This window comes from Crocuta crocuta, unplaced genomic scaffold (assembly GCF_008692635.1).
Source record: "Crocuta crocuta isolate KB4526 unplaced genomic scaffold, BGI_CrCroc_1.0 scaffold149, whole genome shotgun sequence".
NCBI classification, from domain to species: Eukaryota; Metazoa; Chordata; class Mammalia; order Carnivora; family Hyaenidae; genus Crocuta; species Crocuta crocuta.
The window spans coordinates 1,864,887-1,882,188 of record NW_027551561.1 but is presented as its reverse complement, the minus strand read 5'-3'; the positions used below and the strand labels follow the sequence as shown (position 1 = coordinate 1,882,188).

Sequence of the window (17,302 nt, the reverse complement as noted above, 5' to 3'; positions counted from 1 at the left end):
CGACCTCTGTGTCTTGGGTATCAGGTCCACAAACCATTCATCATCTTAGGATCACGCTTCAAACACTGGCCTCAGCCAGTGTTCACTGATGGCAACGTACAGTGCAGTGCCCAGTGCCCAGTGCCCAGTGCAGCCTTTATCAAGGCTGGAAGTCAGTATTCCATCGAGAAATAGGCTCTCCCAGTAACCTCCGGTAGATGACATCAACACTACTGTTCCCTCCGTTATACTCCAAAGCAGGGTTTCTCAACATTGACACTACTGACATTTTGGACCGGATAATTCTTAGCTGTGGTAACAGCATCTCTGGTCTCTACCCTGGATCATGAGAACCAACTGTCTCCAGACATTGTCACATATCTCCTGGGGACAAAATTACTCCTGGCTGAGAATAGCTGATTTAAGAGGCACAGGATAGAGGGGAGGAAGAGCTCCTGGCTTTGAAGTTGCGAGAATGAGGGCAGCGAGGGAGGCGTGAGGAACCCGAGGACTGAGAAGAGCGGCCGAGTGTGGGTGGTGGGGCCGTTTGGCAACTTCTCCTTAGGAATCTGCTGTCAGAGCTAAAAGCCTTCCCCGTATCTCTCAGAAGGAGGTTCTAAAGCTTCAAGTTTGTCAGCAAAACAGAAGGAAAAGATCTCTCCTAAAGGGGAAATGAAGAAGTTTCAACATGCTTAAAAGCACCACAAAAAAAAAAGGGAAAGCACAGAAGAGCCTAGTAAGTAAGAGACAGGGGGTGGCCTGGAAAGTGTCAGGAAACAAGAGAAAGACTTACCCGTTGAAAAAGAGTTGGGCCAATTTGAAGAGCTCATGGCCCATTTCAACACTGGACGGGCCGTGCTGGACCTCAACCACTTGGAGACTCTTCTGTAGATGGGCAGCTGACTTTTGCCAGTCCCCTGCAAAGAAACCAAAATCTCGTTCCAGGAGAGAGCCACAGGAGACTGTGGATGAACGTTTTCAGGGTGGGGGAAGCTCAGGAGGAAGGAGAACAGCTTTCGCTGAAGGACTAAGAGGTAGGCTAGGGTCATGACCAAACACGCAGGGCACACCTGCTCCTCGGAGCAGAGAACGGAGGCACGTGTCGTACCTGAGGCAGCATAGGCCTGCGCCAGGCCGTCCTCCATTTGTCCCACCAGACTGTGCTCTCCCGACAGGAAGCTCTTGGCATCGCGCCGGCACCCCGACAGCAGCTGAATGGCTCGCTCTATCAGTGCAGAGGAAAGTGGCCTCGTTACCACACAAACCCAGTACTAGAAATGGAGCCCAGCTCTTAAATCCCACGTCGGCTGGGCTGAATGTGGAAACCCCACTCTGTCTCCTTGGGTCGTGACCCACCCACAACATTTGTTCCAGGAAAGCTGTTGTTCTCTTGAGTTTTCTCTTTTAACGGAAACAGGTGCTGGGTGAGGCCTCTTCCCATTTACTCTGCATTTCCAACTTCAGTGGCCTAGATTCCACTCATGATCATGTCGTCTCTCGACACTGAAATCTAGGTTAAAAGTCAGCCATCAGCCTTCACAAAGTATGGTAAATAAATTCCTATGATATTAAGTTCAAAGGCAGGGTTTGCAAGGGTGATGTGGAAATTCCACAACGTCTCTCTCGAGAAAGCGGGACACTCCCACCCACTGGACACGTGCTCCGCTGCTCTCTACAAGGGGTGAGGCTCTGAGGAGAGCGCAGAATCTCAGGTCATTAGGCCCTGGAATTAAAAATAAATCCACTGAACCTCTGGATATGCACAGAGATCATGGGTGTCAGAGAGAACCCTCTAGTCATCATGGGGTACTTTAACTTAGCTCTCTGATGCACAGGAAAACAACAGCTTAAATCACCTGGCCCTTTTCAAGGACACCACATGAATTCAGCTGGTTGGGGTCTGGTCTCATTGGCCTGCATAGCCATCTTGTGGCTGGCATGGGGATAATTAAATGTACTTCTTCCATCATCACTGAGTATCCCTGAGGCCAAGGTGATCTAAGAATGAATAAAAAGGAAGGGGCTGGAGGACCAAAGCAGGGAGCCAGTCTCACCTGGTTTACCATTTCTGAGAAGCTTCTGGGCCATCCCAACCTGCTGCTGAAGGTCCTGTAACCGGGAGACGAGGTGACCCCTGCTGACGGATTCCGTACAGGACATGCTGCCACAAGTCAGTACGTCGTCTCCCTGCGGAAGTTGGGTTTGTCTTTATTCCCGTGCCAGAGCCGCTTAGCAACACTGCATGTGCCTCACACGGTAGGGTCGCTCCACAGCTTCTGACCAGACGGGGCAAAGAGACGCCAGCGATAATACACCATGATCGAAGCTGGACTCGAGTTCCTGTGACAGCAGTGACTCTAATGAAAGCAGTGGCTGATCCCATCCTGAGATTTAATTTCTGGAACCCAAATTAAACTGGTACGGTTCACGGTTTCTTTCCATCTCTATTATACTCCTTTCTTGTCTCTCTTTGGGGTCAGAACTTTGGATGACAGACATATTTTTGGTGGTTATGAAAATCTCTAAGAGTACAGAGTTGTTGGGGGCGTCTGGGTGGCTCATCGGTTAAGCATCCGACTCTTGATCTCAGCAGAGGTCTTGATCACAGGGCTGTGAGTTCAAGCCCCATGTGGGGCTCAGTGCTGGGCATGAAGCCAATGTTTTCAAAAAAGGGGGTGCCTGAGTGGCTTAGTCAGTTGAGCATCTGACTCTTGTTTTTGGCTCAGGTCATGTTCCCAGGTCTCAGGGTCATGGGATGGATCAAGCCCTGCACTGGGCTCCATGATGAGTATGGAGGCTGCTTGGGATTCTCCCTCTCTCCCTCTGCCCCTCTACCTGATTCTCTCTCTCTTTCAAATTAAAAAAATAAAATAAAAAGAGTACAGAGTTGCTGAATTACTTTGTTGTGTACCTGAAATTAATGTGACATTGTGTGTCAACTATACTTCAATTTTAAAAAAGCAAAAGCCATAAAAAAGAGGTGCCAGGCAAGGCCTCCCTGCATTTGACCTTGAGTTTGTAACTTCAGTTTTCCAGCACAACCAGCTCTACCTTACACGTATGGTTCCCACAAGAATACTGTATCCTCTGGCAGAGGAGGAAATCTCTGAGGTGAACATTTGCTAGTTTTTAAATGCCAGTATCGGGGCCCTTGGGTGGCTCAGTCGGTTAACCGTCCGACTTCAGCTCAGGTCATGATCTCGCGGTTCATAAGTTCAAGCCTCGTGGCTGGCTCTGTGCTGACAGCTAGGAGCCTAGAGCCTGCTTCGGATTCTGTCTCCCTTTGTCTCTGCCATTCTTCCCCTGCTTGTGCTCTGTCTCTCTCTCTCAAAGATAAATATTAAAAAGTTTTTTTAAAAAAATTAAAAAACCTAAATGCCAGTATGTACACCCTCATTTGGCAAGAGCACCGGGACTCCTCCTGAGGACCCTCTCCTGCCCTCCCACACTCAGGGCTGAGGGGGTGGGCATGTGGCTCCGATCCAGCCCATTCCTCTGGGCCAAAGGGCTGGAGGAAAAGTGTGTGACTCTGATTTTCCACCAGCCATAGGTATCAGGCCAATGAAACGCAGCACAGTTCGGGCCCATGCTCCTGTTAGAGGAGCACGTGTCCTAGCCCCCGGGGCCAGGAGGACAGAGGCTGGAGCTGCTGGCAGCTATCTCGCCACCACCCCCGGAGGGAAGTGTGTCCGAGGATCGGGCTCACTGGGAAAGTGGAGCTGAGGGAGGGAGAGAGAGAAACCGGGTCTTGATGACATAATCTGAGCCCCGGATCCGGTTGTTATCTGAAGTACTCCCGTCCAGGGCCCTGTGCGTGATTTACTTGAGCAAACACATTCCCAGTCTTTTTTCTACCCCCTTCCGTCTCCCTCACACCAGTTTAGGTGGGATTATCTGTTATTTGCAAGAGACAGATGACTAAATCCAACCTTTCCTGGGGTTCCGCTGGAGGCTGACCGGTGTGCGGGGAAGAGGGGCTGAAGCGGAAGAGGCTGTTGCTGTCAGCCTTCCCCCGCCTCTCCTGAAGATTTATGCCTCTGGGCTAGAGGACCGACCTCCAGGAAAAGTAGAGGCGAGAAGGGCAAAGAGAGATTCACCTGCAGGAGCGCCCCGCAGCGCGTACAGCAGAACGCCTCCCACCGGGGCCCCGCGGCAGCCGAGTGCTCCTCATCCCGACAAGCGGGGCAGCTGCAGTCAAAGAAATACTGAGATCTCAGCTTCTGTCGCCTTTCAGCAGCACCCATCCTGCTCCGGTGAGGCCCTGCAGAGAGAGTGCACTGGGGCAATGTTTAAGGCAAGAGGGAGTCAAGCACTACTTAAAAAACTTCAGCTTAGCGGAGCCTGGGTGGCTCAGTCAGTTAAGCATCTGATTCTTGGTCTCGACTCAGGTCATGATTTCATGGGTTTGTGAGTTCGAGCCCCACATTGGGCTCTGCACTGACTGCAGCATGGAGCCTGCTTGGGATTCTGTCTCTCCCTCTCCCTGCCCCTTTCCTGCTTGTACTCTCTCTTGTTCTCTCAAAATAAATGAATAAACTTTAAAATAAAAAAAAAGTTTAAAAAAACCCAACTTCAGCTCAGCAGACCGTCTGGTCAGTCATTCACCCTGTGACAAGTGCCTTTTACTCAAACATTTGTGGAACTAGATATAGAAATAAGCTTCTGAAGCCCCTGCGTGGCTCAGACGGTTAAGCGTCTGACTTTGGCTCAGGCCATGATCTCACAGTTTGTGTGTGGGTTTGAGCCCTGCATCGGGCTCTGTGCTGACAGCTCGGAGTCTGGAGCCTGCTTTAGATTCTGTGTCTCCCTCTCTCTCTGCCCCACCCCCACTGGCTCTCTGTCTCTCAAAAATAAATAAATGTTAAACAAATTTTAATTTAAAAAAAAAAAGAAGAAAAGAAATAAGCTTCCAAGTTGGAAAGATGGAAAGGAAAAAAACCCAAAGCGTTATTCTGAGCCTATTTTTGGCAGAGGAAGTTCATGGGATTAAGCAGTGAGATATGTGATAGTTTAGACACAACATGGCCAAGGAAGGAGGCCAGGAGGCCCTTTTTTCCTGGCTCACGCATACACCACCTTCACCTGTCCTCTGGTCCGCTCATTCTGACTCACCCTGTGCTTTCCCGCCAGAGCAGTGTGGACAGTGGGGAGGCAGGGTGGGCTCACCATAGCAGTGAAGAATCTCTTCGCCTCTTCCAATCTGCTGTGACGCCCGAACGGTGGCGACGGTGCTGACAAAGGACACGCTGGTGTTGGGGCTGCAGGAATGGTTCAGGAGGCTGACGACAGGGAAGAGGCCCGTGGCAAGGCGGACCTGCCTGCTGTTGGTCACGCTGTTTTCTTCAGATCCTGAAAGTGCAGAGGGAAAAAGGGAAAATGTGTCAGGACATTAGTCTTGGCCTCACCATCGCTTCCTCAGAAGATGAGCTGGGCAAGCGGGCCTGACGCCCCGTGGGAGTCGCAGCCCCGCAGCCGGATCCGATACCCATCAGACGGGACGTGACTCACGCACAGCAAACTCTCGTCCTCAGGAAGCAAAGCAAACGAGCACATGAAAAGTCCACCGAATCCTGGAACCCAGCCGCCACGTCTCAGTACCAGAAAATCCAAAGATTAGAACTTAGTTAAAAAAAAAAAAGGATAAAAAAGGAATTATCAGCTGGGAGCCTTGTGGGTGGACGGTTTCATAATGTTCACCAGGACACAGAAGCCAGAGAGCCTGCTGAGGTGATTTCCGTAAGACTTTTACCGTCGAAGCCGCTTTTGTTTAACTGGTCCCTGGTTAGTTAATAGAACAAGTCTCTTGGTTACTATCCCAAACCACACAGGCTGATAATATATTTTAAAAAATCATATTCCTTATGCTTACCTGTTCGTTCTGCCCTCTGTCCCAACTTGATGGGAAATCAGTCACTAAAAACAAAACAAAACAAAAAAAACCTCCTCTCTGGAAAAGCTCTAATTCAAGACAGTCACATGTCGCAAACGATCTCTCCTTGGAAACACAATTAGCCAGCAATTTTTTTTTTTTAATGTTTTATTTATTTCTAGGAGAGAGAGATAGCGTGAGCAGGGGAGGGTCAGAGAGAGAGGGAGTCACAGACTGAAACAGGCTCCAGGCTCCGAGCTGGCAGTCAGCACAGAGCCCGACGCGGGGCTCGAACCCACAAACCACGAGATCATGACCTAAGCGAAAGTCGGAAAGTCGGACGCTTAACCGACTAAGCCACCCAGGCGCCCCACAATTAGCCAGCAATTTAACTACATGATTGAAAATTAGGAAGGAAGGAAAAGGCCTGTAAGCGGTGAGGCTATTTCTGCACCAAAGCTCCCGACTGATATTCCTAGATGAGTGCTTTCTGCTCTCCTGCGGTCCTATTTGCTCTTATTTTAGCCAGTTACAGCTGCCTTAGTTATTCAGCTTCTCGGCCCACAGTGGCCCAGAAACAGAGAACTAATAAAAGGCAGGTTTTCTGACAACGGCAAAAAAGACAGGTGACAGACAGGAGAGGGAAGCAGAAGACTTATATACGAATAACAGCCCGAGGGCAAACAAAAACACTAGTACCGTTCAAGTTTTACTACCAGAGCAACACTTCCCTTAACCAGACGTTTCTAGACTGTCGGCACACCTGCATGGGTTTTGTAATAGCCACGGACAGCTCGGGATTAGGCGTGCACAAGACAGGGAACCCTGGGCCTCCAGAAAGGTTAGACTGTGTTCAGTGGCCTTGATGTAAGCATGAGGAAATCGTATTTCCAATGAAACTGGCTGAAATATGAACGATCCTGGTACTTCAAGGGAAACCTTCGGTTTTCTGGAAAGCTGAAAAGCCACCAGCTACTTGTATCACTGTGTATGCCAGGAATCCCAACACACCAGTCACCAAAGAAATGAAGTAGTCGAGGTGCAAATGTAGTGAATAAAGAAAATATCATGAACCATCATGTGAAAACGTTCTAGAAAGGAAAATGTTAAATATAGGGATAATGTGGTCTCTTTGCAGACAATCCTATTATCTGTTGCTATGGAGGGCGAGAATAGAACAAGTAAATAAAATTCGCAGGGAATCCAAATGACTCAATTTTAGTCACCAGTTCTACAAATTGTATTGAAATCTTTCATCAGAGCTTGTCTTCAGTATTTAGCAGATTTTAGTTTCTCCTCCTTTTCCCCCTGGCCAATGCTTACCTTCTGGTGTACGTGCTAATGAGCAGTAAAAATGCTAAAGGGTAGGCAGCAGGAAGGAGCAGTACAGGGCACGAACAGTTTGTCGTCTGAATAATCAGCCTCTGCGTAATTAAAAGTTGACTTGCATTCCCAACTACTGATAACTGGCAGGCGGTATTAGCACAGTTGCTAAAATTTTCCCAGAAGAAATTATCACAATACGGTGAGTAATGGCAGCTTCGTGAATTATTTATAGATGATCCTCCAACATAAGTAAGTCCAGGAACTGAGTGGGGTGAATATTTATGTCAGAGTTGAGTCTGTCTCTAATTATTTCTAAAAATGAAGTATTGATTTAAAAAAATTATCCAATATTTTGCATTAGTCATCTGCTAGCAGAGATAATGGAAAGTGAGAATATATATGTACCTTATCAACCAAATTTAGTATGTGACATTTGTGCAGAAAACGAAAACAAACGAGGCAGTGATTCTTTTACCTATGGTACACTTGTACCTTAGTACTATCTCTAGTGCACTCACAATGGGGTTCAACTACAGAAAGAAAGATTTATTCAGAATACTTCCAGAATATACCTATGCTGGTAGGTATTTGTAACACAAGAAATTTGTGTGTATAACACACAAATAATCAAGGACCAAAACTGAAGGTGGTTTCCTCAGTTGCTGAAGAGTGAAAGCAAAGGGCAGTGAATTAATCTGAACCTGCATGGAACTCATTGAGCCTTGTGACGTATCCAGATACATCTCGAATCTGCCATTCCCACTGAGATAGAAACACACATATCAGGGTCTAGAATATCATCTGTGGCCAGCATGCCTTAAGATAAGCACCAACGAGAGGTTTCTGATGAACTTTGATTAAATAGGATTAATCCAAAGATAATAACATACTTTTTTCATAGGTTTTGGTCAAAGTCTATCCTCGTTAACACTTTAATCCTCTGTGCTACAAATGAAAGAGCTGCTAATGAAATTCAACAAGAACACTAAACAGAGGTGTCAGAACCCCAAAGAAATAATAAAAAGGGATATAACAAGATTAGAAATATGAGCAGACTAAAAACAAGATCAGATTGGGTTCAAAAATGAAAGTGAACATCATTGTGGGCCAGTACAACTTTCCTGGAGGCCAAGTTCCCGATATGTATCAAGTGTCTTACAAATGTTCAGATGGTGGCCCTGGGGGGGCTCAGTCGGTTAAGTGTCTGACTCTTGATTTTGTCTCCGGTCTCCGGTTCTGCGGCTCTGCGCTGACAGTGCTTGGGATGCCTCCTCACTCTCTGCCCCTCCCCCGCTTGCATTCGCTCTGTCTCTCAAAATAAACAAAAACTTAAAAAAAATGCCTATATTAAAAAAGTTCCCATTGTTTGAATTATTTCTGTTATTTAGAAAACTAATTAACATTACAAAAGGAATCCATGGTAGTCACAAAGAAATTACAAAGTGGAAACTGTAGAGAAAATAAGCCATCTAAAGGCTATCAGGCAGAGATGTTTCCAAGTCCTATGCATTAAAGTTTTTGTGTCATTGGCCACATGTACACATAGCGATTTTTCAGTTACTTCTTTCCACTTAACATATCATGGCCATTGCTTTATACTCTAACCTAAAATCCATACTACAGTTCAAACAAACAAACAAAAAACCACCCAAAACCCAACAAAGCAACTTTGCCAATCTGATAGGGAAAAAATGGTATCCAGTTTTAATTATAAGAGAGATATGACCATGTTTAGTACTACTTTGATAAAGTACTTGCTTATGTATGTTTTTTTAACAGCTTTATTGAGATATAATTCATCTACCATAAAATTTACCTATTTTAAGTGTGCTAATTCAATAATTTTTAAATGGAAATTTACAGAAGTTGTGGGGGGGGGCACCTGGGTAGCTCAGTAGGTTAAGTGTCCGACTTTGGCTCAGGTCATGATCTCAAGATTTGTGGGTTCAAGCCCCGTGTTGGCGGGCTCTGTGCTGAACGCTTGCTCAGAGCCTGGAGACTGCTTCTGTGTCTCCCTCTCTCTCTGCTCCTTCCCGCTCACGCTCTGTCTCACTCTCTCTCTCAAAAATAAAAAAATGTAAAAAATTTTTTTAAAATAAAAAATAAAGAAATTGTGCAACCATTATCACAATCCAGTTTTACATTTTCACCACTCTGCATATTTTTTAATTTATTTTTTATGTTTATTTTATTAAAAAAATTTTTTAAATGTTTTATTTATTTCTGAGAGAGAGAGAAAGAGGGAGGCAGATGAGCAGGGGAGGGTCAGAGAGAGAGGGAGACACAGAATTCGAAGCAGATTCCAGGCTTTGAGCGGTCAGCACAGACCCCGATGCAGGGCTCAAACCCACAAACCGTGAGATCATGACCTGAGCCGAAGTTGGACGCTCAACTGACAGGGCCACCCAGGCGCCCCTATTTATTTTAAAAATGTTATTTATTTTTGAGAGAGAAAGGGAGTGCACGTGCAAGCAGGGGAGGGGCAGAGAGAGACAGAATTTCTAGCAGGCTCCTGTCAGTGCAGAGCCTGGCTCAGGGCTCAACCTCACGAACCGTGAAATCATGATCTGAGCTAAAACAGAGTCGGACGCTTAACTGACTGAGCCACTCAGGCGCCCCACCACTATGCATCATTTTAAAGACTGATTTTTAAAGATTTAAGATTTGCACAGTTGCTAAAATGGTCTCTCATTTTGTCATGCACATTTTAGTTTTGTTTATGTCCCCTCCCCCCGCCCCGGGCGTGATTTCCTGTTAAAATAACAACGATTTCATTTGCTTGTAATGCTGTGTGCCAGCAACTTTGCCCAGAGTTTCGCTGAACATATTTTCCTGGTCTTGCCCCGGATTACTCACATGACTGCATTCATCTGGCACATAGTCTTTCACCCTCAAGAAGGCTAGCCTGGGCTTGTTTACGTGGCCACCAAGGCCTCTTAAAGTTTAGACTCCAAAGTCACATACTTCTACTGCATTCCCTGCGTCAAAGTAAGTTAGAGGGCTGGCCCAGATTCAAGGGCACAGGAAACAGACTCTACTTCTTGATTGTTGAAAAAGCAGGATCAAGTGGCAAAGGCGCAAACATACAGGGATGGGCAAAGTTGTTGGGTCATCTTTGTAAACAGTCCTCCCCAGGGGCCTGGAGGTTCATCCAGTCGTCTCATTATTCATGTAAGAATACTGAGTGAGGGGCGCCTGGATGGCTTAGTCGGTTGAGCATCTGACTTTGGCTCAGGTCATGATCTCAAGGTTCCTGTCTCTCTTTGTCTCTCCCCTGCTTGTGTTCTCTCTCTTTCAGTAGCAAATAAACATTAAAAAAAACCAACAGAAGAATACTGGGTGAAATTTCTCTGACACTGGTGGTAGCAACATCTTTCTAGATATGTCTCCTGAGGCAACGGAAACAAAAGCAAAAATAAACTACTGGGACTACATCAAAATAAAAGGCTTTTGCACAGCAAAAGAAGACAACCAACAAAACCAAAAGGCAACCCACTGAATGGCAGAAGATATCTGCAAAGGGCAGATCTGATAAGGGTTAGTATCCAAAATATATAAAGAACGGATATACCCCAAACACAAATAATCCAAGTAAAAAATAGGCAGAAGAATCAAGATTTCTTTAAAGAAGACATATGGAAGGCCAACAGACACAAGAAAGGATGCTCAACATCACTCGTCATCAGGGAAATGTTAATCAAACCTTACACCTGCCACAATGGCTAAAATAAAAAACTCAAGGAACACTCAAGGAGTGTTGGTGAGGTTGTGGAGGAAAAGGAATCCTCATGCACTGTTGGGGGAAATGCAAAGTAGTGCAGCCACTGTGCAAGACAGTTGGGAGGTTCCTCAAAAAGTTAAAAATAGAACTACCCTACAATCCAGTAATTGCACTACCCAAGGAATATGAAAGCACCAATTCGGGGGAGTCTGGGTGGCTCAGGTGGTTAAGGGTCGACTCCTAATCTCAGCTCAGGTTATGATCTCATGGTTCGTGGGATTGAGTCCCACATCAGGCTCTGCGCTGACATGAGGAGTCAGCTTGGGATTCTCTCTCTCTCCCTCTTTCTACCCCTACCCCATTCTCTCTCTGTCTCTCAAAATAAATTAATAAACTTTTTAAAAGAGTTTTAAAAAGTTTTTTAATAACAGAAAACACTAAATCGAAGGGATATATGCACCCCTATGTTTACTGCAACGTTATTTACAATAGCCAAACTACGGAAGCAGCCCAAGTGTCTATCGATAGATGAATGAATGGATAAAGAAGTGTATATATATATATATATATGTGTGTATGTGTGTATATATATATATACACACATACACACATATATATATATATATATACACACAATGGAATATTATTCAGCCATAAAAAAGAATGATATCTTGCCATTTCCAACTATGTAGATGGAGCTAGAGAGTGTAATGCTAAGCGAAATAAGCCAGTCAGAGAAAGACAAATGTATGATTTCAGTCAGATGTGGAATTTAAGAAACAGAACAAGTGAGGGGCGCCTGGGCAGTTAAGCATCCAACTCTTGGTTTTGGCTAAGGTTTGTGGGTTTGAGCCCCACATTGGGCTCCTTGCTGTCAGTGCAGAGTCTGCTCGGGATGCTCTCTCTCTTCCTCTCTCTCCAGCCCTCCCCTGCTTGTACTCCCTCTCAAAATAAACTTTTAAAAAAAGATGAAAAAAAAAAGCAAAAGAAACAAACCAAATGAACAAAGAAAAAAAAAAAGAGACAAACCAAGATACCAACTGTTAACTATACAGAACTGATGGTTACCAGAGGGGAGGTGGGGGGTGGATGGGGGAAACAGGTGATGGGGATTAGGGTGCACTTGTCTTTATGGGCACTGAGTAAGGTATACACTCGTTGAATCACTCTGGGGTACACTTGAGACGAATACAGCACTGTATGCTAACTACACAGGAATTAAAAACAAAGGCTGAGACACAGAGAGGTTACATGACTTAAGTTCATATGGAGAGTTAGCAGTTAGAAGCAGTGGAATAAATGGAAACTCAGGTCTGTTGCCTCCAGTCCCGTAGTTTCATCCCTTCAAGGACCTCTTCCACCTACAGTCTCTATCTTCTTTATTGGTTACAGTGTTTTTGATACTTGGTATTTAGGGTAAACCTAGCTATCTTTTAATTATCAAAACTGGATATCAGATGCTTTAAAAAGCTCCTCTCACCCCAAGACCATATAAATGTTCACTTTCCTTTTCTGAGATAGTTTATGGTTTAATGTTTTACTATTTAAACTTAATGGTTTAGAGAAAGAATTTAGTACTTTTAGGGGGGCTATGATATCAGTACCACAGTGTCTTTAATTACTGTAGCTTAATGCTGATATGAAATCTGATGGTATGTCTGTCTGTCTGTGTGTACGTATGTACTATTCTTTGTAAGAGTTCACCTTTTTATCAAATAGGTTGCAGAGAGGTTTAGTCAATAAAGACCGACTACCACATCACCATCAGACTCCTCTTTTTCCTTTTTAAAAAAATGCTTATTTATTTTTGAGAGAAAGAGAGAGGGCATGAGCAGGGGAGGGGCGGGGATGGGGACGAAGGATCTGAACCTGAGCCGAAGTCAGACACTTAACACTTAGCTGAGCCACCCAGGTGCCCCCAGTCTTCTGTGACTCTTCCTTCTTTGCTTCCACCTCCTGCTTCTCGAATGGGGAGCACTGGTGGCCGGGTAGGACCTCCTGCAGCTACAACACCAGCGTCTGGGGCGGGTCCATCAGCCGTACTTCTCAAAGGACAAGTGCACCCTCCGCTTTAATGGGGGTGTGGACATCAGCCCCCCTGAGCACCACCAGGCCGTCCAGGCTGAGGGCCGGGAGATGCAGGCAGCTCAGAGACCGAGGTCCCCGGCAGGCGAGTGCAGAGCGGGCACCGCAGGGTGCAGCGCGGTGCTCTGGCTGCAGGAAGGGAGGGCCTCACCCCAGTGCCACCCTCGCTTGCTCAGGACAGAGGAAAAGGGTTCAGTACTCTTACAAAAAGGCCATTCTCACCACTTATTCAAGATGAACTTCAGAATCACTGTCAAATTCCGGGAAAAATCCAATTGTAATTTGGTGTGAAATTGCATTACACTGATTTGGGAAATGTGGGGGAACTGCCATTTTTAGTTTTCAGTCTTTCCACCTAAGAATATGGCCTGTCTCTGAATTGACACAATCCCTCCAAATTAAAATATCATTTCGTTTCTGGAAGAAAGCCTACTCGGTCTTATAGTAGTATTCCTTCAATAAACTGCTGGATGTGATACGGTGGTGGTTTTTTTCAGGGTTCCAACAGCTATACTCACAAGTGTGACTAGTCTATAGTTTTTATTCTTGGCTTTGTAAAATGAGTGGGAAAGGGTTCCAGATTTCCCCATGCCCTGGAACACTTTCTAGTGCATAGAAATGATCTGTTCCTTGAAAGATAGTTTGTTTGCTTTCTTTATTTAAAAAAAATGGGGCTAGGGGTGACTGGCTGGCTCAGTAGGCTGAGTATTCCACTCTTGATTTTGGCTCAGGTCATGATCCCAGTGGGGTGGGATCTAGTTCCCTCCTGGGCTCTGCGCTGAGTGTGGAGCCTGCTTAAGATTCCTTATCTGTCTGTCTGTCTGTCTCACTCCCGCCGCTCCTCCCCAGACTGTGCATGCACTCTCTCTCTAAAATTTAAAAAAAAAAAAGTGGCCTAAATATGGTCCTTAAAAATTTTTTAATATTTATACGGAAAAGAGTAGGTCTGGCTTGTTTTTATGGAAATATTTTGATAATCTTTTTCAATTTCTTACACAATCACTGGACTTTTGAAGTGTTCTCCTCCTGAGAAAATTGAGACAATTTATAGTTTTTACAAAGTTTTCTTTCTTCTTTTTTTTTTCTAAATAGGCTTCACACCAAATGCAGAGACCAATGTGGGGCTTGAAATCACAACCGTGAGATCAAGACCTGAGCTGAGATCAAGAGTTAGAGACTACCCAGGCAACCCTACAAAGTTTTCTACTTAACGTTTTCAAATTTAATAGTCTAAAACTATATTAAATATTTGCTTAAAATTTAAAAAATAATTTATATTATTGGCTATATTCATTGTTCCTAATTTTGTGGGCTTTTTAAAAATTTTCTTAAAAATTTTTTCTAAAAGTTTATTTATTTTTGAGAGAGAGAGAGAGAGAGAGAGAGAGAATGCAAGCAGGGGAAGGGCAGAGAGAGAGGGAGACAGAATCCAAAGCAGTCTCCAGGCTCTGAGCTGTCAGCACAGAGCCTGATGCTGGGCTCGAACTCAGGAACCGTGAGATCATGCCATGAACTGGGTGCTTAACTGACTGAGCTACCCAGGCGCCCCCCAGCCTTTTTTTTTCTTCTAAATAAATTTCTTAATTACATTTGTCAGATCTGTTTATATCACGAGTCTGTAACTATAACCTAGGGGCCATAGCCTGCCTGCTGCTTGCTTTTATACAGACTGTGGTCTGAGAACTGTCTTCACCTTTTTAAGTGACTGGAAAAAAATGAAAAGAATAATGCTCATGTTGTGAAACATAAGGAATTCAAATTTCAGAGTCCATTATAAAGTTTTATTGGAACCTGGCCACACTCATTCATATGTGCCTTGTCAACTGCTGCTTTGGCGCTGCAATGACAGAGCTGTGTGGTTGCAAAAGACACCTTATGGCCTGCAAAGCCTAAAATATTTATTATTTGCCCCTTTCTAGGAAAGTTTGCTGAGCCGTGAGATAAGGAGAACAAAGGCAAGAGAAATGTAGATAAAATTACATTTCCTTACAGCCCATTGACAAATGGTGAGACAGGCAGAGGAGGACAATCCTCAGGGAGCCCACAACGGCTGAATGGTAATGCGTTGCTACAGGCAAAAAGCAACCTTAGCATGAGAAAAGCCAGACCTCCAGGATTCTGTAAATTTCCTTTAACATTTGAAAATCCTATTGGAAACTTCCTTTATCTCTAACTTAAAAAGTATATAATCAACTTAAAAGTAGTATATAATCAATTCCTTCTCAAAATCCCAGTGCAGCTCTTTCTGCCCATAGGTCCTATTCCATGCTTTAATTAAAAAACAAACCCAGAACACCTTTTTGTGCTGAAAATGTCTCAAGAATTCTTTTTTAGCCATTGGTTCCTGGCCCACATCACATTACCCTCGTCTAAAAGACACAAGTTTTGATGGATATATGTACTGAATCCCCTAGTATGTTAGTTATCTTGGCCTCTAGATCCTTATTCTTTTTTTTTTAGTTTTATTTATTTAAAGAACGCCTGGGTGGCTCGGTGGCTTAAGTGTCTGACTCTTGATTTCAGCTCAGGTCATCATCTCATACTTCGTGGGATCAGCCCCGAGTTGGGCTCTGTGCTGACAGTGGAGCCTGCTTGGGATTCTCTCTCCCTCTCTCTCTGTCCCTCCCCTGCTCTCGCTCTCTCTCTTTCTCTCTAAATAAACTTTAAAGAAGGTTTTTTATTTAAGTAATCTCTATATTATTAAGTAATCTCTATACCCAACGTGGGGCCCAAACTCACGACCTTGAGACCAAGAGTTCCGTACTCTTACTGAGCCAGCCAGGCGCCCCCAGATCCTTATTTTTAATATATTTTTTATCAAAGTCAGAGTGGTATATTAAACTTTCTCACAACCATGGAGTTTTTATCAGTTTCTCCTTGTGTACTTAATCATTTTTGTTTTATAGACACAATCTCTATGTTCCTGAGAGCTAAGAGGTTGATGATGTATTTCAGTGTTCTTTTTACTAGATATCTTGAATTCTACTATTTCATAGTAATACCAATACCCTGATTAGCTTGTGATTCGTGACATGTCTCACTCAAAAACTCTGTGCTACTTTGTTGTAACTGTCACTTTTGTAAACAGAACATAATCATATTTAAATTGAAAAAAACCCTAAATGTTTATTTATCTTTGAGAGAGAGAGAAAGAGACACAGAATCTGAAGCAGACTCCAGACTCTGAGCTGTCAGCACAGAGCCCCACACAGGGATTGAACTCACGGAACACAAGATCTGAGCCAAAGTCAGACACTTAACTGACTGAGCCACCCAGGTGCCCCTAAATTTTATTTTATTTCTTTATTTTTATTTTTTTAATTTTTATTTCTAGGAGAGAGAGAGAGAGAGAGAGACAGCGTGATCAGGGGAGAGTCAGAGAGAGAGGGAGACACAGACTCTGAAATGGGCTCCAGGCTCTGAGCTGGCAGTCAGCACAGAGCCCGACGCGGGGCTCGAACCCACGAACCGTGAGATCATGACCTAAGCGAAAGTCGGAGGCTTAACCGACTAAGCCACTCAGGCGCCCCCCTAAATTTTATTTTACCCATTTTTAAAGATTCATTTAGAGTTTAGCCCATTTACAACTACGTAAAAACTCATTTTACCATCTTTATCATCTTTTTGCTCGGTGAACTTTTAAAAAAATGTTTTGCCCCTAGAATAATAAGGAAGTATACAATCCATTTTAAATTTACCAGAATAATGTTACTACTGTGTGAATCAGTGTTTTTAATTTTAAAAATATAGAAAAAGTTCAGGGATGCCTGGGTGAATCTCAGCTCAGGTCTTGATCTCGGGGTCTGAGTTCAAGCCCCGCATTGGTAGGCATGAAGCCTACATAGCAAAAAACAAACAAGATATATATAAGGAAGTCCAAAGAAGAAAGTAGTAAACAGCCATATTTCCATTTTCAGCATTGATTACTGTTAAGATTTTGTTTTGCATTTAGCCATTTTTTTTCTATATATATATTTAAAACATCATTTAGTAAGAATAAATTATCCATAAAACATAGAACCTTATAGATAGGGGTGCCTGCGTGGCTCAGTCGGTTACTATCCAAAAGTTTATTCTGAACAACTTAGGCAAATTTTTACCCAAAACTCGCTATGCAAATAAAAACCTGACTATAATGTGGTGTCATGCGCATGGAGCAAAAACATTTAGGCTAAGGTTCTTTGATGGTAAGGGACAGGCCCATGGAGGAACGTGCATGGAAAACTCCTTTGGTCCACGGCTCTCCCTTCTGCCTCAGGGAGTCAGCCTGCTGTTGTCCACATAGACAAGAGTTTCTATAGTTCTCAGAGCTACTGACATTT

At 44.2% G+C, this 17,302-nt stretch overlaps 1 protein-coding gene across 1 annotated transcript in view; it reads right to left on the bottom strand.

The window, feature by feature from the left end:
• Positions 1 to 17,302, bottom strand: part of SMYD4 (SET and MYND domain containing 4) — a 43,135-nt gene that overhangs the window by 1,085 nt on the left and 24,748 nt on the right. Inside the window, exons 6-10 of the mRNA XM_077749790.1 lie at positions 5,146 to 5,328; positions 4,077 to 4,240; positions 2,034 to 2,166; positions 1,088 to 1,204; positions 773 to 896 (exon numbers count right to left, since the gene is read on the bottom strand). Coding sequence (XP_077605916.1) covers positions 773 to 896; positions 1,088 to 1,204; positions 2,034 to 2,166; positions 4,077 to 4,240; positions 5,146 to 5,328 — 721 coding nt within the window. The remainder of the gene's footprint in view (positions 1 to 772; positions 897 to 1,087; positions 1,205 to 2,033; positions 2,167 to 4,076; positions 4,241 to 5,145; positions 5,329 to 17,302) is intronic.